This window comes from Erinaceus europaeus, chromosome 10, assembly GCF_950295315.1.
Source record: "Erinaceus europaeus chromosome 10, mEriEur2.1, whole genome shotgun sequence".
NCBI lineage: Eukaryota > Metazoa > Chordata > Mammalia > Eulipotyphla > Erinaceidae > Erinaceus > Erinaceus europaeus.
This window is the reverse complement of record NC_080171.1, coordinates 38,240,377-38,265,925: the sequence shown is the minus strand read 5'-3', so window position 1 is coordinate 38,265,925 and position 25,549 is coordinate 38,240,377. Positions and strand designations below refer to the sequence as shown.

The following is a 25,549-nucleotide window of genomic DNA, read 5'->3' as shown; positions in this document are numbered from 1 at the left end:
CATGTAATACAGATACTGGAGCTACTAGGGACATTCATCACCATCTAGTGCTACCATTTTATAGATGAAGACACTGAGACATGGAGATATTTCCAAAATGTCACCCACTTCATGGGTATGTCTATTAGAGTTGCATATGGCAGTCAGATGTAACCACAGGCACAGAACTCATTAGAACAATGGCTCATCAGTCCCATGGCAATTACACAGGAGTTACATAACTCTGACTTTACAACCCGGTGTTGTATGTAGTCCATTTCAAATGAAATAGACTCTCTTAGGCAATTCAACTCTCTACTCTAAAAGACATATTCACGGGGTGTCAATTCTCAAAGAACTGTGTGATTTGTGCACTCACTAAAACTACAACCAAGGACTTGAGCAATAGAGATTAAATGAAGGCAAATCAGAATTGCCACTTTTTTTTTTGCTTCTTAAAATTAAAAAAAAAAAACTTCTACTGAAGTATTATACAAATGGAATAACAGTAATGAAAAAGGAAGCAATATGTATGTTGAAATTAGGTTAAGCTATTTTCTTTCTTTTTTTAAAAATTTTTTATTAACTTTTTAATATTTATTTTCCCTTTTGTTGCCCTTGTTGTTTTTCATTGTTGTTATTAAGCTATTTTCTAAGCCATATGCCTGAAACATCCTATTTTTTTATAAATATAAAACACTCCATATTTATATTGCTGCAGAAAAACTGTGTTAGTACCAATGAAGATATAACACAAAAATTTCTGGCAACATGTAATTTCTGTTGTTAACTGGATCATGAAATTATCCCTCTTAAAGAAGTTTAAAAATTTCCATTGTTGGGGGTCAGGTGGTGGCATACCAGGTTAAGCGCACATAGTACTAAACACAAGGACTGTGCAAGGATCCATCCCAGTTTTGAGCCCCCTGGTCTCCACTTGTAGGGGGGTTACTTCACAAGTGGTAAAGCAGGACTACAGTTCTCTGACTCTGTCTTTCTCTCCCTCCTATCCAATAAAATGAAAGAAAAAAGGAAAAAAGAAAAAGGGCCACCAGGAACAGTGGCTTCATATTGCAGGCACTGAGCCCCAGCAATAACCCTGGAGGCTAAAATAAAATAAAATAAAAATTTCCATTGTTCTTGTAGTTAAAACAAATTCCCTCAAAACATAGGACTAACATTTGAGTAGCTGATTTTTTTTTTCAAACACCAGCACACTCAAGTTCAATTTAGCACGAGAAATCTACCTGTATACCTCTCCTCTGCTTCCTCTTTTCATACAGACTACTCCATTTTTGTGTCTAATGCTAAAACTTAGTATACAGGTGATGTAGCTTTAACATCTACATGAGTTCAATATTCAGAGTTCATCAAAAGTATTAAAAGAACTATAAATTGGGTTATCTAGTCTAAATACCTGAAAATGACACTTTGTAAGTCAAAGGGGTACTCGATGATCCCAGTGGTGGGGACTCGAACTCTAAGTACATCTTGTTGTGTAGGCAGGTAGGTAGGATCGGCAACTCGGTCCAAGTCATTAAGATAGCTAGAGGGGAGAAGACACAATAAATATATCAGTGACATCTTCATACCAAATTTACTAGGAAGAAGGAAGAACAAAGTGACACATGAAAAGGGGAGACAAAGGGCTGGGTGGTGGTGCACCTTATCAGGCGCACATGTTGCAATGCGCAGGGACCCGGGTTCCAGTCCCTGGTCCCCATATGCAGGGGGAAAGCTTTGCGACTGGTGAAGCAGGGCTGCAGGTGTCTCTCTCCATCTCTATCCCCCCCTTCCACACGATTTCTGGCTGCTTCTATCCAATCGACAAGTAAAGATAATAAAATTAAAAAAAAAAAAGTGGGGGAGATAGGAAAGTATCAGAAAGTGTCAAAGAAGTTTGGGAGGTCAAAAGTTAAAAACAAAACAAAAAAACAAACAAAAACACTTCCCACTTATCAGAGCAAGACTGCTGTACTTCTTGGTTACTCTATTACAATCAATTAGAATTTAAGCAAAAAAAAAAAAGAAGAAGGAAATTGAGTATCTTATATCTGCTTAGTAGGTTTAATAGTTAAGGCAAGCAGAAATGTAAAGCAAATGGTTTTTATTTGTATAAATCTTATTTATAGTTATTATTCAGATAATAACTATAGATCAAAACAGGATGCATTATTTTGTTATTTTGTAGGAGAGCCTTTACTTAGAATATATTTCTGTTGTACATAAGACAGTACAACAGCATACCATATTATAAATTCTATCCAATGCCTAAGTCATTCATGAACAATGCAGAGCTACAAGTTTTTCTATTTACTATGTTAATGTCTTTAGATATTCCAAGTTTAGAATCACCATACCTAAACCTTAAATATATATCTGCCAATGTGACACTTTAGAAAATACTTTTTATTTTGAGATAACCTAAGACTCACAAAGGTTGTGGAAATATCACAGAGAATTCTTGAGATTCTGTCACTCAGTTATCCCCAATGCTAGAAGAAGAAGTAATCCCCAATGATTCAATCTTATATAATTAGTCTTTATTAAAACCAAGATCTTAGGGAGTCGGGTGGTAGTGCAGCGGGTTAAGCACACGTGGCACAAAGTGCAAGGACCAAAGTAAGGATACTGGTTCAAGCCCCCGGCTCCCTATCCGCAGGGGAGTCGCTTCACAGGAGGTGAAGCAGGTCTGCATGTGTCTATCTCTCTCCCCCTCTCTCCATTTCTCTCTGACCTATCCAACAACAACAACATCAATATTAACTACAATAATAGAACAACAAAGGCAACAAAAGGGAATAAATATTAAAAATTAAAAAAAAAACAAGATCTAGACATAAACTGTGATATTTAGATCTCACCAATTTTCCCTTTCTCTACCTCTCCCCCACCCCTTAAACACACACATACATATACACAAACACACACACACACACACATATTTTGGGGAGTGTCCGTTCTATGAAATTTTATCACATGCAAAGTTTAATGTAATTATCACCACAGTCAGGATACAGAACATTAAGAAACTACCTTAAGTCACCTCTTGAAACCGATCTAACAACCCCTGGCAATCACACATATCTTTTTATTTTTTATTTTATTTATTTTTAATTTTATTGCTACTAGGGTATTGCTGGAGCTCACTCAGTGCAGGCACTGTGAATCTACCACTTGTGTTGGCCATCCCCCTTTTAATCTTTTTCCTACTTTATTTCATAGAACAGAGAGAATTTAAGAGAGGAGGGGTAGTGAGGGGGAGAGATAGATACCTGTAGATCTGTTTCACCATTCATGAAGCATCGCCACTGCAGGTGGGGAGCAGGGGCTCAAACCCAGCTCCCTTGAACATGGTAATATATATGCTTAAACAGGTGTACCACCCCCAGCCCCACCCCCATATAATCTTTATGGGAATATTTTTTTGTCATTTCATAAATATATTCTATTAACTTTTTTTCAAAGTGTAATAAAGTAATTTTCAGCTTTGACAAAGATGTAATTTTATATACCTGGTGACAAACAGGTAAAAAATGACTACTTTGTATAGCATCTACATGCAAAGAGTAACAGTACTTTCCATTTTCTTAGAGAGGATAAAACACAGATATGAGTTTGAAGCATAGATCTAGAGAGCACATACATACAATGCAACTTATGTGTGAATAAGATGTTAAGAAAGAGGGAACCATTAATAGAGTTGAAAGAAGATAATCCCCACCTTCTGCATGCTCACAAACAAGGGGCCATGAAAGAGTGATAAAGGTATGAAGGATTGTTTGACTTACAGCCATTTATAACTCAGCAAGAGCACAAGATACTCAGCTCATGTGACCAACCAAGGGTAAGCACTTAGCCTCAGCCATTGTTATCCCCACTTGAATACCTATGATTAATTTGACATAGAGATTTTCTAGGCTGATAATAGTTTTTAGCATTACTCAAATACCATTCATAATAACTGTGTCTTCATATCAGTTTTTATTAAATTTGAAAATGAGTGTTGAAAGAAATATTGCACCAAGTCGTTAAGATTCAAGCAATATAAAATAGTAGAGCTAAGTCTAAGTGGAACAGAGTATAACTACTGCCCTTTTAAAAATATATCATTTTTGGTGGGGATTTTTTTTTCAGGTCATCGGCTTTTTATTAGTGATTTAATATTGATTTATAAAATTATGAGATAACACGGGCATAATTTCACATAGTTCCTTCCATCAGAGTTTTGTATCACTATTCCCTTCACTGGAAACTGCAGTAGTTCTCACAAGGTCACAGATATAGGTTGACTATTATTGCTATCTATATATCTATTTTAATACATATTTGCCCATTTATTCTATGGTCCTGCTTTTTTTCCCTTTCTTTTTAAAATATTTATTTATTCCCTTTTTGTTGCTCTTGTTTTATTGTTGTTATTGATGTCGTTGTTGGATAAGACAGAGAGAAATGGAGAGAAAAAGGGAAGACAGAGAGGGGGAGAGAAAGACCTGCAGACCTGCTTCACTGCTTGTGGAGCGACTCCCCTGCAGGTGGAGAGCCAGGGGCTCAAATTGAGATCCTTAGCTGGTCCTTGAGCTTTGTGCCACGTGTGCTTAGCCCGCTGCACTACTGCCCGACTCCCCCTTTCCTTTCTTTCTTTCTTTCTTTCTTTCTTTCTTTCTTTCTTTCTTTCTTTCTTTCTTTCTTTCTTTCTTTCTTTCTTTCTTTCTTTCTTTCTTTCTTTCTAAGTCATACCTACACCTATTACTATTTCTGAATGTCCTTTCTTCCTTTTCTCTCTGAGTCTTGATGGAATTGAAGAGCCCTCTGGTCATTTTCCCCTAACATTTCTCCCCCTCTGGGGGTATGGACCAAAACTCTTTATGGGTTGCAAAAGCAGGAGTTCTAGCTTTAAGATTAAAAAAAAAAGTCAACTAGAATAGTCCAACTGCAAAGTAACAGATTAATATTCTAGTGGTCTGATCCTAAGCACATTCATGGCTTACTACATGGTGATTAGCTCTCTGCTGATTAATAGGAGCCACTCTCATATCTTTAATTGTTACTAAAATTGGCTCAAGGATAGAAGGGAGACTAAAAGACGACAGACATGAGTGGTAGGAAGAATATGTGAAAATGGATTACACCCCAATTTCAGTCAATTATCTGGTCATAGTTTGTAGTCATCTAATGGGGATAACAAGTCAGTGATCTGGGAGCTGATAACTTATTTCATGTTACAGCTCAGCCAGTTTAACACACCACAAAGACAAAATTAGCTTGTTACTTTGTATAAATGAGGTTAATCTGGTTGATCAGCTCCTTGATTTTAAAAACTCATTATTTACATTTTGAACCCTACAGGATTGCTATTTATTTAACTACTCCATACAAAAAATAATAATAATTCAGAGAAATAAAAAATTTCTAATTTACATTGGCAAACTTGTTCAGAAATATGTTGTCCAATAAAGACTTTCAATTCAACTTTGTCCACAGAGGTTAGAACAGAGGGTGGTTAATTTTAGCAACAAGGTGCTGTTTTGTTCCTGTTGTGAAGAGAAAACCATGGTTTTCTGTTTCTTGAAGATGAATTAATTAACAGACTACTCATTGTCACTTCACTTTCATGCATGGATGTGTCATTTGTCCAGGAGTTTTTTGTTTGTTTGTTTGTTTTTTAACCAGAGCACTGCTCAGCTCTGGTTTATGGTAGGGCAGGGGGTTGAACCTGGGACTTTGGGGCCTCTGGTATGAGAGTCTTTTTGCATAACCATTATGCTATTTACCCCCTGCCGTATCCAGGAGATTTTTAAGAACCAGCACACAAAGTGGAAAATTAACTGTCAGTGCACAGTAGAAACCTTGCTGGTCTCTTGAAATTGGAAGAGTAAACTGACCACTCTAAAAAATGCTCAAGTAAGACAGAACAGGGTCATATGTACAACTAAAAAAACCACTTACAAAGGCAATTAGGCTACCCTAAAAACATTGTGAGGGGGCCAGGCAGTGGGGCACACTCTGTTGAACATTATCATGTATACGGTCTTGGTTCAAGACTCTGGTCCCCACCTGCTAGGTGGGGTAGGGGGAAGCTATGAGATAGGTGAAGTAGTATTGCAAGTGTCTCTCTATCTCCCCCACCTCTCTTAATTTCTCTCTGCCTTATAAAAGAAAAAAAAAAATTGGCCACCAAGAGTAACGGATTCATTGTATCGGCACTGAACTCCAGCAATAACCCTGGTGGAAAAAAAAAATGTCAAAGATGATTTCTTGTGAATTGGGAACACTTCTGAGATATTAGCTGGATATCTAAAATACTACTTGCAATAGTTTTTTCTCTCTTCAAACTTTCCCTGCAATTTCAATGCCAATATAGCTCACAGAAAGTAACAACAGCATGATCACAAATAAAACACAGCGAGCTCTAGCTGCGTGCTTCTGTTCTATTTACTGTACAGGTTTTAGCATAGCTCACAGCAAGGATGTGGTCATCAAAGATGCTTCATGCATTTGCTGTTAACTTGAATGTGAACTACAGCTTTCGGTTGGCATTATTTTGCTTTGTCTCAGTTGTACTGTAAAGAGGAAGGCTCACTGCAATTTGGGGTCCAAAAGTTAAATTCATCTAGCTAAACTGAAGAAAAACAAGCCAGAAGGGACTATATTAAGTCTATGAGTTACAATACACATATATTATCTAGAGCCAAAAGCAAACACAAAGTACTTGAAAGCTAGGTCACCAAAAGAAAAAGAAAAAAAAAAAAAAAGACATTTCCCACCCCAATCAAACAAAAGATTGATTTTATTTTCCACCTAGAAGCAGGGCATTGGAGGCTGAGAAATTATACCAGGATTAAAGGTAGGATACTATTTGCAAAGCAGGTGAAAATGTGTGGATAAATAAGGCCTTCAGTTTTCACAGCCAAGGAGAGCTCAGCAAGAACTTTCATCTGTCTAAACCCTAAATCCAAATACTCCTGTTCCCTAGACATAGGAGCTGTAGAGTTACTCCAGATGGCCTGAATTTCAATTTGCTTAGGGACAAAAGCTACTTTAGTCTCTTAAATTCTGGCACCATAAGACCAATGATCCTCATTTGTTGATTCTTGTCACATTCTGAATAAAGGTAATGGAACAATTCTGTTAACTGAATTGTACTTTCCATTGATGCATCACATTTTAAGGAAAAACTGATAGAATATGGGGGATGGGTTCATGCTAGATTATTCCATTCATTTAACCTTTCACAAAGAAACACTAAGGTCTGAGCAAATTTATACTGCAGAGTAAATTCAGAGAGTTAATTATAGCTATAATTTGTTTTGTAGGAATGATTTTGAGTGGCTGCTGAGGTCATTCACAGGGTGTTGCTATGGTGACAGGCACAAGGTACATTTTCAAGGCAATATATATGTAACAAGTGGTTGGCAGTAGTTCTCTCCCGACGTCAGCAAGAGAAAGCGCCCATGTGATTTATTTAGCTGTCTAGTTTTCTAGAAAAGGGGAGGCTTAGCTGATTAAACTCATCTTTCTCTAATGCATTCATGGGAATTTAATGTCTTGCCATTACTTTGTGATATCTAATGATCGATAACTTGAGAATTTGTAAAAAAAAAAAAAAAAAAATCAGGGGTCTGACCAGTGGTACACCTAGTATAGAGCACATGTGACCACGCACAAGGAACAGGTTCAAACCCCCTCTCCCCACCAGCAGGAGGGACACTTTAGGAGTGATGAAGCAGTATTGCAGATGTCTGTCTCCCTTCCCTCTCAATTTCTGTCTTATCAAAAAAATAAATAAAACAGTGAATATCTTTTTTGTTTGTTTAAAATTAACAATATCTCACACATTTGCCTATGACTGACTATTGATATTTATTTAGTTGAGAGTCTGGAATAAAGGTGATGCTCAACTTGTGACTCAATGAAAATTATTTTGTGGGAGTCGGGCTGTAGCGAAGCGGGCTAAGCGCAGGTGGCGCAAAGCACAAAGACCGGCATAAGGATCCCGGTTCCCCACCTGCAGGGGAGTCGCTTCACAGGCGGTGAAGCAGGTCTGCAGGTGTCTATCTTTCTCTCCTCCTCTCTGTCTTCCCCTCCCTCTCTCCATTTCTCTCTGTCCTATCCAACAACAACAACAATAATAACTACAACAATAAAACAACAAGGGCAACAAAAGGGAAAAAATAAATAAAATAAATATAAAAAAAGAAAAAAAAAGAAAATTATTCTGTGGGAAATGCAATAGTGGGTAGAATGGAGAATTTAGACCTTTTAGGAGGAAAAGGTTAGCTATCTTTTTTTTTTTAAAGATTTTCTTTTGTTTTTAATTTTTATTTGAGACAGAGAGAAATTGAGAGAGGAAGGGGAGATGGAGAGGGAGAGAGAAACAGAGATGCCTGCAGCCCTGCTTTACCACTCGTGAAGTTTTCCCTCTGCAGGTGGGGACCAGGACCAGGACCATGTGGGGACTAGGACCCTTGTGCATTGTAATGTGTGCGCTCAGCCAGCTGCACCATCACTTGGCCCCTCTATACATGTTTATGCAATCACCTCTCTAGGCTGTTACTGGCTTCACTATGTAAGAATTGAACTCTAAGTTAATATGCCTCTGAAAAATGTAAAGGCAACACAGAGATGAAAGACAACATTTAACTTCCTTTAGTAATTGTGCTTCCTGTTCTTCTTAGGCCTGGTACACAAAATGTAATTTATAAGCCTGTTTATACCACCAGTATCAAATTTTCAAGTCTTGGAATGCTTTCCAGTCCCAGAAAAATGTAGGGATACTTTAAAAGCAGACAAATGCTGATAAAATCTTTAATGAAGGAGACATATTTCTGATGGTTTTCAAAGAGAAGTCAGCCAACAAAGAGATTCATGTAGTAAAAAAAAAAAAAAAAAAGTTCCCTTCTTGTAATGAGAAAAAAAAATGCATGCATGGTTATCTATCAGGTTGTGAGAAAAGTCATGAAGTATTTTTTTCATAGAAAAACAGAAACTATGTCATTCTAACAACCTAACAGAACTCAACAGCATATTTGACCATGACATTCTCGTAGGTGCTAAGGATGTGAACATAATAAATAGGGTAGGATCCCTGTCAGCCAACAAATTACCTGCTTGTGGGAAGAAATGGGATAAATGAAGAAGAGGTGGCGCTCTTTAGGGATGGAATAAACATTTTTTTACATTTTGGACAGTCATTTTATGGCAATCTGTTTAAACTGTTTCTAACTTTTGGTGAATATTCACTAGCATTCTTCTATAGTCTGATAAACTTCCAGTAAGGAATTAAGGAAATCATGCCAATTAGTTCACAATTAAAACATACTTCTAACTGTTAAATTTTTTTTAAATTTCTTTATTGGGGTATTAATGCTTTACATTTGACAGTAAATACAATAGTTTGTACACGCATAACATTTCTCAGTTTACCACATAACAATACAACCCCCACTAGGTCCTATGTTCTAACTGCTAAATTTTTTAAAAATATTTTATTTATTAATGAGAAAGGAGGAGAGAGAGAAAGAAGCAGACATCACTCTGGTACATGTGCTGCTGGGGATGGAAATCAGGACCTCATGCTTGAGAGTCCAATGCCTCATCCACTGCGCCACCTCCCGGACCACTAACTGTTAAATTCTTTATACACTGAACATGAGAATTATTTCTGGCTACAGGAAAAAACCCTGAAAGTTCAGGAATGGGATATAATTCATTACTGTAAATGATAAAAATATGATAAATTTAAAATGCACTAAAAGAACATGTTGAAATCAGAGTGAATGTCATTTCCTTTCAAAATATATTTTGACATTTTGTCAGGAGCTTTCAATTGTTTCTTAGTTTTGCCAAAAGTTTATTAGTAACAGTTTTAAATTGACCATGAAGTTTAATTGACACTTGTCATGCAGTTTTATGTTAATTAAAAAGAAACCAATGATTTATGATTATAAAGGTAATAGAAATCCAAACTAGGAATAGTAGAGATAAGAAATTCAAGTATTTTTAAATTTAAAAAATTTAGAGAAAACCAGGAAAATGTGTCACACAATATTGGGATTAAAAAGTTTAATAAGAGGGGGATAAGCGGTGGCTTAGCAGGTTAAGCGCACATGGTGCTAATTGTAAGGACCAGAGTAAAGATCCCGGTTCAAGTCCCAGGATCCCCACCTGCAGTGGGGTTGCTTCACAAGTGGTGAAGCACGTCTGCAGGTGTCTGTCTTTCTCTCCCCTCATCTTCCCCATCTCTCTCCATTTCTCTGTGTCCTATCCAATAACAACAGCAATAACAGTAACAACAAGGGCAACGAAAATGGGAAAAAATGGCCTCCAGGAGCAGTGGATTTGTACTGCAGGCACTGAGCCCCAGCAATAACCCTGGAGGCAAAAAAAAAAAAGTTTAATAAGAGTTACAGGTGTATAACCCTTGGCAATTATATGCAGAGTGCAAAAACATGCGTGTTTGTATGTATATAGGGAGTAAGTGGAAAAGAAGTTCCTAACATTTGGTGTAAACTTAGCCAATATAGTAAGGAAAGTAACACAAAAACAAAACATGTTTGTCCATTTAGTATACCATACTATGAGGTACACTGTATGTTGGGATTTTTCAATTCCTATATAAGGGTCTCCTACCCAAAGCTAAAGTCAGATAAGATGAAGTACTAGCATAAAAAGTGACTCTGGATAGAATTTCACATTTTTAATTATTAAAAAGAAGGTTAGAAAAACTAGGTTGACTTCATTAAAAAAAAAAAAAAAGACCTCATTGTGAGAGGAATAGTCTTCAGGGAATTGAAACCTAGATCATGCTGTGAGGTCTTATTTGACACTATCAAAGGGAACAGAAGCTAAGGAGAAGCCAGAAACACATGGTTATTATGCAGCTGCTATGCTGCCATAAGGGTTCAAAGAAAACAGCAGAGGAATCTTTCTATGTGAGAAAAAAAAAAATGAAGAGAAAGTAATGGTTCTACAAAATTGCTATCCTTGGAGGGAAAGTCAAGAACAAGTTTTGGTGCCAAGACCCACTCAGGTCCCTCCCTTATCTGGCAGGCAGCTGCAGATTTGGACCTGGCTGGTAATCTGGCCAAATCTGTTAACTGTGCATATTAGTCACAAATACTTCCATCTCCTGAAGAGCTTATTTTGTGAAGGGCATCAGTTCTTCCCTCCCTTCTTTTTTTTTTTTTTTTCCTTTTAACACCTGGAAGTGATCTGCTGTCAATGTAAAAAAAAAAAAAGTTTAAAATGAAGATCACCCACTTGTTATAGGTAGATGACAATCTCATGATTTGTAAACAAATCATAGATAATATGCTATGCAATAAAAGAGAAGTCTACAAAAGTGTGCATTTTGGTCACTTTCTTTAGTGACCCATGTGTGTCTCTGTGCATGAACTATCTTCTTTCCACTGAATAAAGCCTGTGTCTACACACTATTTCCCTTTCTTCAAATAAAGTTTACTTTGCCTGGAAACAGAAGAAGTACATTTCATACCTTGTTTTCAAAGAACTAAAAGCACCCCAGAAAAATATAAATTTTAAACGCAGTTAAATATATCATAAACGATCCAACCATTTCCTAAACAAGTTGATCCAAATGTCTTAAAGAGACCATCAGTGTCAAATGGGTCAAGCAATGGTATGTTTGTCAGGCAGAGTCCAGACTCATGACTAGGTTACAGCAAATACACTTGTCTTATAATTAACAAAAAGAAAGAAACAGACATAAAGAGAGAAAAGTAAAGAACAGTGCCTCAATTTTTCCACCTCTTAAGTGATGTTTAAAATAGTTGACTAATTTTGACATAATTTTCATGCTTCAAAAATATACCAAGAAATGTCAGAAGAATGTTGCTTTTTTTTTTTTTTTTTTTTTTGTAGCCTGCCTATCTTGAAAAGTAATGGCTGGCGGCTAGGCTATGGTGCAGCCAGTTGAATGCCTATGTTACAATGTGCAAGGACAACATGGGCCTACTCGTTGAGGGGAAGCTTTTTGAGCAGTGAAGTAGTGCTGCATACATTTTGTTGTCTATCTCCTTCTGTATCTCCCCACTCCCTCTCAACTTCTCCCTTTCTCTTTTTTAAAAAAATTATCTTTATTTATTTACTAGATAGAGACAGCCAGAAATTGAGAGGAAGGGAGATAGTGTGTGAGAGAGACAGAGAGATACCTGCAGCCCGGCTTTACCACTCACAAAGCTTTCCCCCAGCAGGTGGAGAATAGGGGCTTGCACCTTAGCCCTTGAGCATTGTAACATGTGCGCTCAAAAAGGTGCGCCACCACCTGGCCCCAATTTCTCCCTTTCTCTAGCCAATCAATCAGTCAGTCAATCAATCAACCAGTTATTTAAAAACTACGTTGGCCTTCTAAGTATATTTTTTAAAAAGTTATGGCTGTACTTGTTATTTTACACATATTGACTGGAGGTCTGTTATATGTTAATTTCTAATGCTGTATTGGTGTTAGAGAGAAGGGGTTGGCACAGCTTGCTAGTTCAAAATACGTGAATATATACATACGTGTGTGTATGTGTTTGTGTGTGTGTGTTTATTTGCCCTTGGGATATCAGGCTACCTGAAAAGCAAAGATAGCACAGATGATTCAATTAAGAAATAATTAAGTGCCAAATTGTGAGCTGCTAACTCTGAATGCAGTAAGAAGGGAGAGATGATTATGAGCTGCAGTCACTAGAGAATACTGTCGGGAAGGGCTGGGGGATGAGTTAACATTGTGCAGATAGAGTGGGACTTGAGCAAGCATGAGAGAGGAGTTGGGTAGAAATTTGAGATGATAAGACTTGGTTATTATTTTATTGAACTGCTTTCACTGAATACTAATCCCAACACTAAGCACTGCACAGAAACCACAAAGATAAAAACAAATGACAGAATCTTGTCCTCAAAAAGCTTGTACTCTAACAATGGAGATAAATCTGCTAGAAATAACCATACTTTTGCACAGATAAGCTGCAGGTCAAGCACCAAAGAGATGGTTCTCTTACATGCCTTCTCAAGTGTGACTCTGATTTGAGGCCCAGCACTCCATGGGAGATGCTGGAGGAACCCCCTGGTGCTATGGTGTCTCTCCTTCTATCTCAATGGAAAACAAACAAACACCTGGGAGTGTTGGAGTCATGCCTGTATGAGGCCCCTGCCTCACACTAGAGAACGTGATGGATATATATATATACAAAAATTTTCCCCTGATTACAGCCAAAATTTAGCTGTGAGCAAAAGGTAAGTGGACTAAAGCAGGTCTTCCAAGACCCAAGTCACTTTTAGTTGAATCCTGGTTCTGTACCATTAGAACTTTGACAAAGAAGATCAAATCAGTGTGCCTGGTAATGTTAATCTAGCTGAAATAACATTAGATCAATATTCGGGCCTGGTTAGATAGTATAATGATTATGCAAAGAGACTCCCATGCCTGAGGCTCCAAACTCCCAGGCTGAATCCATAAGCCAGAGTTGAACAGTGTTCTGGTGGGGGGGGGGGGGGAGTTCAGTTCCTTACTTTAAATCAAAAAGTAATAGAGGTGATAAAGAATTCTAGGTCAACCAATCAGAATCTAAAGGTGATGGAGAGTCAAAATAAAAGAGCCCGAGGGACATTTAAGTTGTCATCAAATATATATTCTACCACATCACTTAGAAAAGCAAGTCTGTGTCAGTATTTCTGTCCAACTCCATGTTAGCTATCACATTCAAGCAAAAACTACGATAGTGGGCCCCTAAGAACATGCTTAAAATGGACATTGTAGCTTCTTTCCACCCTAAAAATCTCTGTTCTTGATTTGCTCTACTCCTACTTTTTGTTTCCTATTCATTAATCATTTTGTTCCATTTTATATCTTCCCACCTTCAGCCACTAAGCTGCAGATACTATTAGGATTTCATCATGACTTCCCTGGGCAGTCAACAATGTGTCCTGGAACCTCACTGCTCCAGAGCACTATTTCACTATGGAAAGATAGAAACAGGTTGGGGGTATGGATCAACCCTGCCAACACCCATGTCCAGCAGAGAAGCATTACAGAAACCAGAACTCCCACCTTCTGCACCCCCCCAAAATTATGATCCATACTTCCACTAGGGAAGATATGATAGTGGGAAGAAGACCAGAAAGCTCTGAACTCCAACTCCATCAGGAGAGAGGAGGAAAAAGGGAGGGGCATTTGGATGTGTGTGACATGGAAAGGAAGAAAAGATAGGACCTTAGAAAGGGGGGAGGGGCAAACATATACAAATATAGACAGTGCGAAGTTGTAGCCCTGTTATCTTGTAATTTGATAAATAAATATTAAATCACTAATAAAAAAAAAAAGAAGGAAAGAAAGAAAAGAAAGGCTGTCCTACCTTTGGTTCAACTGATTGTTATATCCTATCACATTCTCCTTGATCAGTTCACCAGGTCCAGTATGAGGCAAAAACCATGACACATGAGATATGTGTTCTGGATTCAATAAACATCTCTGGTCATTAATACTATTGGGTTGTCAGAAAAGACATGACATACTTTTGCATAGAAAAACAGAAAAAATATCATGATTTTTCTGATAACCCTCTATCTTTAGGACTTGACATTCTTTAGCATTTAAAAGTATTTCTATGGAATGCAATCTAAAGCTGAGATTCACTTTCTATCATAGTTTTGATGCGTAAAGCAGTATTTATAGAGTGCTGTAGAAGAATGCAGGCCATCCATTTTCTTGATACTCTAGAACTTAAATGTCTATGTTAATTCCGAGAACCAAGCTAGGTTCTACCTAAAGTGTGCAGCCCAGGTTTCAGTTCAGGCCTCACAACATTAGAGGAAGATTTAGCGCAGTGGGGTGCCCCCCAACTTCTTGAAAATGTTGACATAGAGTGGTGATAAGATAAGCAGAGTTACTGTTAGTGTTAATATTCAGCCTTTTATAGGAAAGACACACACTTTTGGGGAGTAGGGATAAAAAAATCATTTATATTTTTTACTTTGGGGGCTACCGAGTCTCTGCTGTACCTGTGTGACTCTGAACTTGGATGCCAAACAAGCTACAGGTAATAAAACCCTGCTGTGTTCCAACAAAGCTTTTTTTTTTTTTTTTTTTTTTTTTTTAAATAAAACCAGGGCAGCACACTGAATCTGCCTTGTGGGTTTGCCAATTTTTGTTCTATAGTAACAGCACCACTAGTATTAGCTGGAAACAGTGTTATCCTGAATTGACAGTAGAAGGAACTGTAATGAAGATGCCAAACAACTGGAGGCACACACAATCTGCCAAATTTTGAGCTAACAACAAAGTCACAAAGGGAGGAATATCTTTCACATCTATTTTACCCTTCAGATAGAGTGAATGAATGAATGGGCAAATGGGTGACGAATGGGTGATTTAGTGGGCAAAGCAGGGGACTTGAATATGTGAAGTCCTGAGTTCAAATCTCGAACCTGCACATGTTGGATTAGAACAGTGCTCTGGCCTGTCTCTCATGAACGAATAAACAAGTGTCAATGTGAGGCCTTTCCTTACTGTATTTCTTTTCTTTCTTTTTATCTTTTCTTTGTTTTCTTAGAAGTGACACAGCGCTGGAGCTTTCCCCAGTATCTTAGTGTTCTCACTTTGTAGGCTGGAGTCTTTTCTTTTCTTTCTTTCTTTTTTTTTTTTTTAACTTTTTTTTGCCTCCAGGGTTATTGCTGGGGCTCAGTGCCTACACCATGAATCCACTGCTCCTGGAGGCCATTTTTCCCCCTTTTGTTACCCTTGTTATTGTAGCCTTGTTGTATTTATTATTGTTATTGTTGATGTCATTTGCTGTTGTATAGGACAGAGAGAAATGGAGAGAGGAGGAGAAGAGAGAGAGGGGGAGAGAAAGACAGACACCTGCAGACCTGCTTCACCGCCTGTGAAGCGACTCCCCTGCAGGTGGGCAGCTGGGAGCTTGAACTGGGATCCTTACGCCAGTCCTTGTGCTTTGTGCCATGTGTGCTTAACCCGCTGTGCTACCACCTACCCCCTTAACATTTTTTAATATTTATCTATTTATTCCCTTTTGTTGCCTTTGTTATTTTATTGTTGTAGTTTTTATTGTTGTTGTTATTGATGTTGTTGTTGTTGGATAGGAGAGAGAAATGAAGAGGAGGGGAAGACAGAGAGGGAGAGAGAAAGACAGATACCTGCAGACCTGCTTCACCACCTGTGAAGCAACTCCCCTGTAGGTGGGGAGCTGGAGGCTCGAACTGGGATCCTTATGCGGGTACTAGCGCTTTGTGCCACCTGCGCTTAATCCGCTGCACTACTGCCCGAATCCCCCTTACTATATTTCTACGGTAAAAGTTACAGAAATCTAAAGTACATCTCAGTCATGTCATCTTTATGTGTTGAATATTCTGAAAAAAGAACACTAAAAGTGGCATGCTAGAGTCATTAGCGTTCACTAGGGAAGATATGCACAGAGTTTTCTTGCTTCTTTTGTTCTTCCAAGAGATAAAGCAATATTGTTTCATAGTCAGGGAGGTGGCATAAATGAACTCTTAAGTAGGAGGTCTCAAGTTTGATTCTTAGCACTGCATCTCTCTCTCCCCTCCTCCTCTCTCATAAACAAATATTTTTAAAAGAAAAAGTATTTTTTTAATTTTAGAGAAAATGATAGCACTGCACCCAAGTGTAAAAAATGGTATCCCCCCCCGAAGTGGGGTACCCAGTTGAGGACACACATTACCATGCACAAGGACCTGTGTTCAAGCCCCTGATCTCTATCTGAAGGGGGGATGCTTCTTGCGGAGGAAAGCAGATCTCCAGGTTCCTATCTTTCTTTCTCCCTATCTCACCCTCCCCTCTCAATTTCTCACTGTCCTATCAAATAAGAAAAAGAAAAAAGAAAAAATAGCCACCAGGGGAAGTGGATTTGTCATGCAAGCACTGAGCAATAACCCTGGTGCAAAAACAAACACCAAACAACTAAACAACAACAAAACAGAAAGTAAAGGCTGTGGTGCACTTGGTTAAGCACTCACATTACAATGTGCAAGGATCCAGGTTCAAGCCCCTGGTCCCCACCTGCAGGGGGAAAGCTTCACGAGTGGTGAAGCAGGGCTACAGGTGTCTCTCTGTTTCTCTCCCTCTCTAACTCCCCCCCCCTTCTCAATTTCTCTCTCTCTATCCAATAATAAATAAATAAATAAATAATAAAAATAAATGAAAGTAAGGACTATAAAAGCTGGAGACGGGAAAGAGACTGGCACACTTTAATGATGGCCCTTTTGGTCACTACCAAGCCACTCCATCATCTGGGGCCCTAGTCAGGGAATCCTGGGATTCCCACATAGATATTATGGGTCTAGACCTCTAACAGATCTCTGCCATTTCCTACCTTTTATTAGTGATTTAATATTGATTTACAAAGTTACATGTCAACAGGAGTATAATTCCACACCGTTCATACCACCAGAGTTCTGAATCCCCAACCCATGCAGTGCAAGCCATCACAGCTCTCCCAAGGTTGCAAGCATGGGCTAACCAACAACTCTACAACTACCTAGCTACATTTGTACATAATTGCCCCCTTTTTCATCCAGGTCCAATCCTCTCTTCCCCTCCAAGATACTGATGACTCTATAAATAGATACAAATGTCCCTACCTTTTTACTCCTCTCTCTGGGTCCTGATGGAGCTGGAGTATAGAGCCCTCTTATCCTCTTTCTCCCCCATTGGGAGTATAGATCAAAATTGGTTTTGGGGTACAGAAGGTAGGAGTTCTGGCTTCTGTAATTGTTTCTCCACCGGACAGGGGTATTGGCAGGTCAATCCATACACTCAGAGTGTTTCTAACAGATCCTTCTCTCCACTGTTACTGGCTATCTCTGTCAGGAAGAACATCATAAAGCCAGACTTCCCATTTTCTGCACCTCATAAAAATCTTTGGTCCATATTCCCAAAGAGACAAAGAAAAGTAGGGAACCTTCCAATGGAGGGAATGGGATACAGAAATCTGGTGGTAGGAATTGTATTCTTTTTGTCCTACAGTCTTGTTAATCCTTATAAATCACTAATTAAAAAAACATTATTGATACTGTTGGCACTCTTTATAAAAGACAAAATATATTCAAGATCATTGCTCTTGCCTGAGCTCAAGACAGATGTTTGAGCACTCTGATTTTGTAATAGTTCTGTATTCATTCCACTTCCAGGTTAATGTAGAGGGTGGTTTTTCACTGTCCTGCATAGGGTAATGGCTTCTCAGACTAAATCAGTCAATCAGTGGGCATCAAAATATAGAAGAAAACATAGAGCTTGCAGATCACATGTCATGTCTGAAGAAAGTGAAGCTTTCTTAAACAAACCCTTAAAGGTTGTCAGTGCCAGAGAATTCTATGTATTGCTGAACTGTGTCAGTATTCTCACTCTACAAAGATTCTGCCTGCTTCCAAAGCCTGTAGTAGGCGCCTCCTCCTCTTTTTTTTTTTTCCCCTCCACCAGGGTTACTGCTGGAGATTGGTGCCTGTACTACAAATCTACCACTCCTGGTAGTTTATTTCCTTCCCTCCCTCCCTCCCTCTCTCCCTTCCTTTCTTTCTTCTGACAGAACAATAGAAATTGAAAGGGAAAAGAAGATGGAGAGGGGCAGAGAAAGACACCTAAAGACCTGCTTCACCACTCCTGAAGTATTCCTTCTGCAGGTGGAGAGTTGGGGCTTGAACCCAGGTCCTAGGATAGTGGTATGTGTGATTAACCAGGAGCGCCACCACCTGGCCACCTATGCTCCCTTCTTATCATCAAATAAACAGCAAAATCAGGATGTCTATAAGTGTCAGGGTTAATATACCCTACAGTTCATGTATTTGACTCATTAGACAAAAACTTAGTAAAGTATCACTCAACAAATACCTACCCCTAAATTAGGTGGATGTACTAATCTACTTCTAAAATTCTTTTTGCATTTTCAATTCAATATTTAAGATTCTTTGCATATTTAAAAAAAAAAAAACTTTTTGTATTATCTTTGTTTTACTGAATAGAGGCAGCCAGAAACTGGGGGGTTTGGGGGGAGGAGAAGACACCTGCAACACTGCTCCACCACGTGCAAAGCTTTCCCCCTTCAGGTGTACTGGGGACTCAAACCTACTTTGTGTGTTTTTAAATTAAATTAAAAATGTAAAGATGAAGTTAGAAGTAAACTCCAATGTTGAGTCATGCCCAAAGTCAATTTATTCATATGATTGACATTTATGGTCTTAGAAGCACCTGGAAATTTCAATGGGTATTATTTCCTGAGCTCCTTGGAGGAGATTTTAGTAAAGCAAGATTAGGGATGTTTTGGTCTCTCTCTCTCTTCCATGTTATTTGTTCTTCTAAAGTAGACACAGATAGGATAGTCTTTCTCCAGAAGGCTAGAGTGTGAAGATTTTTCTTGCTATATGCCAGTATGATTAAGATCTGTTCTCTGGCTAATAATGTCAGGAAGCTTTTGGTACTGTAGGCAGTGAACTCATTTGACCTGATGTCTCATTATACTAAACAGGTGGTGAACCCCAGAAAACAAAAAAGCAAACCTACAAGCCATCTGTTTATTGTGCTATTTATTTGAGGATATTCAGAGTCCATGGTTTTATTTTTATTTTTTATTTATTTATTTTTTTTTAAATTTTTTATTTAAGAAAGGATTAGTGAACAAAGGCATAAGGTAGGAGGGGTACAACTCCACACAATTCCACCACCCAATCCCCATAACCCACCCTCTCCCATGATAGCCTTCCCATTCTCTAGCCCTCTGGGAGCATGGACCCAGGGTCGTTGAGGGTTGCAGAAGGTAGAGGGTCTGGCTTCTGTAATTGCTTCCCCGCTGAACATGGGCGTTGACTGGTCGGTCCATACTCCCAGTCTGCCTCTCTCTTTCCCTAGTAAGGTGTGTCTCTGGGGAATCTATGGTTTTATTTTTTTAATAAAAAAATAAAAACATAACAAAGAAAGAAATTTATAAAACTCTAGCATTGTAGAATGCACTGAACAGATCTGGAAGAATGTACCAAATTAAAGTCAAATGGAAACTTATCCCAACATGACTTTCCATCATGTGGAAATTCCTCATCTCTCTATTTCTGTCTGTCTTTCTTCTTATTAGCTCCTCTTTCTGCAAAAAGTCACTGGGAGGGGGGAGAGATAGAGAGACAGATAGAGAAAGAGAGATAGAGAGGGAGGAGGGAGAGAAGAGAGAGACCTGAAGATGGAAGACTGTAGGATAGAATAAAAAAATAACATGTCTGAATTATCTATGACTTAGGTCATTTTTTAAGTTGTATAAAGAACTGATGTGCTATTAAACAAGGCAAAGTATTCAGGATGACAATCCCAATCTTTTTGGGTTTGTTTCCTAGTAAATTCTGTATCATTTCCCCTCTCAACTGTAAACATGAGACTATCTGCAGTTAAAATTGATAAAAGATTATTAAATAATTCACAGCTTTCATGGTAAATGACTTATGTATTAATTTATCACATATTTACCTTACAACCACCAGTAATCTCTCTTTCCTTCTCTCATCTGTCCACCCTTCATAAAGTTGTATTTCACAGTGGTTAAAAGCCAAAGCGAATCTGAATTCAACTGCCACTCATCTCACTGTGTGATCTTGAACAAGTTATTCAACTTTTCTGAGAGCTGATTTTCTTCTTTGTGAGAAAGAGAGCAGAAATACTGGGTTGTCAGAAAAGTCATGATGCATTTTTCTATGTTTTCCTATACAAAAATGTGTCATAACTTTTCTGACAAGCCAGTATTTAACATTTTGGGTGGCTGTGAGAAGTAAACAAAACAATGCATGTTAGTGACTGTGCATAGAGTTCAACATTAAATGTTCAGCAAGTAGCAACTATTATTGTTTTTGATGATAGGTTTTTCACATTCCTCTTTAAAAGCAGCAGGAAAAAAGCTTGAGTGTCTGCAGTTCTGATAATTCATGGCTCATTTAAATAGTCACAGAGAGAATCTGTCTGCATAATGGCCACTGAAATAGTAGGAATTGTCTATTTATTTATTGTTTCAAAGAACAATAATTTCTGAATATCAAAAATTAGAATACAACTATTGGGCACTGAGGAGACAGTAACTGTTTACAGTGAGGAATCTCTATCTTGATAATGGGAAAGGCTTTTAGAGAGAGTAACATGTCTTAAAGGAGGAAGAGTTGTTCATCCGACAGAAGAGTCATGCTTGGCCTCTGGTGTCAGTATTCCTGCCAAGTGGCCCCCATTGGCTTTTACAACCATCAAATTCCTGGAGAGAATAAATATGACCTTGCAACCTTGGAGCACACATAGATGGCAGTCCCTGACTCTCACAGTGTCAGAGATTAGATACCTATATGCTTTCTAATCTAATTGGGACAGTCAGTACCCAGAGAAGTTGGTCCTACATTCAGACATAATTATTTTTTTTAAGATGGAGATAGGCAGGCAGTGTGAAAGAGAGTATAGCACTGAAGCTTCCTTCAGTGTGGTGGGGATTGGTCTCAAGCCTGGGTCATGTACGTGATAAAGCAGAACATTATTCAAGTGAGCTATTATGTGAAAATGAATTCATTACTAGCAGTGAGTAACACACAAGAAACAAGATCTATACCCTCATCAACACTAACCCGGCAGTGCAGAACATGGCTGGGCCAGGTGGGCCAGGATGATCAGCACTGATCTCTGTGGGATGAATTTATCCAGGGGCAGAGATCAAAGACACGGGTCAGCTAACTCATGAGCTTTCACAAGGAATGAATGCCTTCCTAAGTGGTTGGAATTAGGTTGGTTCCATTCCTCCTTAAAGTAAATAAAGTCTCCTTGAGCAAAACTAAAGGAAAGGGGGCTGGGTGGTGGTGCACTGGGTTAAGCACACATAGTATGAAGTGCAAGGACCCATGCAAGGATCTGGGTTCAAGTCCCCAGCTCCCTACCTGGAGGGGGGAATGCTTCACAGTGTACCACTTGTGAAGCAAGTCTGCAGGTGTCTTTCTCTCTCTCTCACTTCCCATCTCAATTTCTCTATGTCCTATCCAACACAATGAGAAAAATGGCCATCAGGAGCAGTGGATTTGTAGTATAGGCACTGAACCCCAACAATAACCCTGGAGGCAAAAAAAATAACAAGGAAGAAAGAAAGAAAATAAAAGGAAAGACAAAACTCTCCCACTGGTTTTATTTAAAAGGCTGACCAAATATCCCTGCTTAACCAGAAAGATTCCCATTTTATACTATCTCATTCAACATAATTAACTAATAGCAATTTCCTTCAACTTAAAATGTAGGTATGATAATAAATAAATTATATAACTGCTATATATTTAGTCTAACAAATTATTATAGCAAAATGACTGAAACATATACATTTGGAAGGGGCCAAGTAGTGGTGCACCTCCTGGTTAAGTGCTCACATACAGTGTGCAAGGACCCAGGTTCAAGCCTCTGGTCCTCACCTACATGGTAAAAGCTTCACAAGTGGTGAAGCAGGGCTTCAGGTGTCTCTGTCTCTCTCCCTCTCGATGTCTCTCTGTCTCTAATAATAAATAAATAAATAATAAAAACATACATTTGAATATGAAATGGACTTCAGGATAATCAAAGAGCAGGTAAAAACAGAACAACAAAAATAAAATCTTTTTTTACATCACCTATAAATAAAAAATCAAATAAGACTTGTCAGTGGAAATCAAAACCTCTAAATGAAGAGTTGAGGGGTGGAGAACACTCAGAACTCCACATTGCTTATGGAGGCAGGAAGAAAAAATAAAATTTTACTGTGCAGTGTGTCAGTACCATACTACTATGGCAAACCCTGTCTACATCACTGCTGGGTAAACTGGTATAGAACATTACTTACAGTGCATTCTACTCACAAGGTCCAGCTGGAATCTAATCAGGATTTTAAATGTAAATTCCAGTTTATAGTAAATCCAAGAAAAGAATCAAGTTAAGTCATATTATGAAGGGACAACTAGGCTTGTTGACACACCAATAAAAGGCAAAATAGGACTTTACATTAAAAGACCCTTAAGAGATCTAACAACCAAATGCAACCTGTAGTCCTAAAACTCATGAGTCTTAAGGACATTTTTAAGATACTAGGAAAGCTGGAGTTGGGCAGTGGAGCACCTGGTATAATACACATACCACCATGTGCAAAGAACCTGGTTCAAGCCCCCAGTTCGACTTGTAGGGAGGGCAGTGGGGCCATGTTGCAGATGTCTTTCCCCCCTACCTATATCTGTCTCTCTCTAAAAAAAATAAATAAATAAAAAACACACAGTTTTAAAAAGTTGAAAATGAATTGATTATAGAACGATTAAAAGGATGACATATTTTAGATGTAGTATGTTTATAATTTATTATACAGGGAGATATCCTATTTTTGTTAAAAGATGCATACTGTAATGTGGGTGTTAGGAACAAGTTGTGAGTTGTTACTTTTGCATAAAGATATGATTTATGAAAGAATCAAATGTATATATATGTATATATACACACATACACACATACACACATACACACATACACACACACACACACACACAGTTTAGAAAAGCAATTTCTTCCCACTCCCACTAGGGAAGATTTGAACTGTTTAAAGGATAAACATTTGAAGAGGTTTAGATCAGCCTGTTCTATATGCCCCCACATCTTTGTCTCGAACAAAGAGAATAAATATGCACAAAGCACTTGTGGTAGACTGTGCTGACAACAATGGCGTATTTAACAGAATTATAGTGCTAATAGGGGGTCTGCAAAAATTACCTTGACTAGCTCTTTGCCCAAGAGCAAGTAGATGTACGTACATCTGCTTTATACACTCCCGAGTACCTATCTGGGAAGCCACAATTTTGAACTGAGGAAATGTCACCACACATGGGGTGGAGCTGTGCCTCCAAAACACAACCACAGTAGCAGATAAAGATGTCCTCAGTACAAAAGATCTCTCAGAAGGTCTAGTTCAGAAGCAGAAAACAAACCATTCCCTAAAGAGGAGACCTAACGCCTTATTATTGAATATCTGATGCCCTAATAGCAAAGCCTTTCATTAGGAAGTTACAGGTGGCTGGTCAAGATTAAACAGGTGAGGATGGGGAGATAGAAGATTTACAAGAAAAGTAAAAAGGCAGGTGTTGAAAATAATGTGAGGAGGAGGATATATCTGTAAACCTAACTTTATAATGAAGAATTCACTTATCTTAAGCCTAGAGAGACAACACCAAAGTGAGATGCTGAGTGGAGTTAAGGCAAAGAGGAGAAGACAAAATGAGCAGGAACAGGGAATGAGGGATATAACCCAACAGCAACATGGGATGAGAGAAATGATATTTGAAATGACAAAGGAAACAGAAGGACAGAGGGGGCAGGAAGTAAAAGAAAGACAGCTGGTCAAAGGTTGAGGGGGCAGAATTTGGAACAGACAAGAGTCAAATGTCTCTTTTCATCTCTGTACTCACAGAAACTTATATAGTGAGAGTTTGGGGGTTAAGGGGATGAAATGAGAAAAGGAGAGAGCACCAAGAGCAGCAAGGCAGAGAGCAAAAGAGAAATACTGGGAATAAGAAGAGTGATAAGGTGTGGATGGAAACAGAAGACAAGGAATGAACAAAACATCCATTTCAGAGAAACAGAGATTAATGTTAGCTCATTCAACATAACTTACCAATAGCAACTTCCTTCTACTTAAAATGTAGGCTTGATAATAAATTATATTAAAAACTGATAGGCATGGTATTGATATTTTCTGTCACATTCCAGAAATATATAATTCAAATTTGTCATAATACAAGAACTATTATGACCAGATAATATTTCTATGCTTGACTTGAAGCAAAACATTACATAAATGCCCAGAATTAGATTAAGAAATGGTTCACTATATTGGAAAAAATAAAGATGCATGCCTGAGGTCCCAGGTTCGATCTCTGGCATTGCCATAAGCCAGAACTGAGCAGAGCTCTGGTAAAAACAAATAACAGAGATGAATATATCTTGCATTTCTATGTTCTAATAAGAAATGCCAATAAGCCTATGGAGTTCGTTATTTCCTCCATGGTCCTGCACTTAGCCCGTGGGTTGTTTCATCATATTAACTGGCCTAAGGCTGCTGAAAACTTTCCACCCATTCTACTATCTGCCCAGAATCAACATACAAGGCAAATGCTGGGTTAATGTAATTAAAGTTGAGAGAAATCTGGCTAATACTATGAAAAAAAAATTCCATTGTTCAGGCGCCTGATTATCTAAATGGCTGATTACATTAAACCAATGACTGTCCAACCCTGGCTTTATCTTAAGTGAGACTTAAAGTAGAGAACAGATATCTCTAGAATGCAGATCTCTTCCAAAACATGACTTTGACTGACAGTTCACAAAACAATTTTGGAGTGCATGCAAAATTAGACTCATACGCAATTTTCATGCAAGGGAATATCTATCCATCAACTGAATAATGGTTCTCAGAAAACAGTCAAGATTCTGTATCTGGAAACTAGCAAGTCTCATGTTTTAAAGATCATAATCATGCTTATTTGTTTGCAGTTCATAATGTGTAGGTGTTTTCTAACACATGGAAAAGATAAA

General features: G+C 38.2%; 1 protein-coding gene across 2 annotated transcripts in view; it reads right to left on the bottom strand.

The window, feature by feature from the left end:
* GNAQ (G protein subunit alpha q) overlaps positions 1-25,549 on the bottom strand; it is a 318,212-nt gene that overhangs the window by 63,158 nt on the left and 229,505 nt on the right. For both annotated transcript variants that reach the window (XM_007516117.3, XM_060199538.1), the window contains exon 4: positions 1,397-1,525. In XM_007516117.3, coding sequence (XP_007516179.1) covers positions 1,397-1,525 — 129 coding nt within the window. The remainder of the gene's footprint in view (positions 1-1,396; positions 1,526-25,549) is intronic.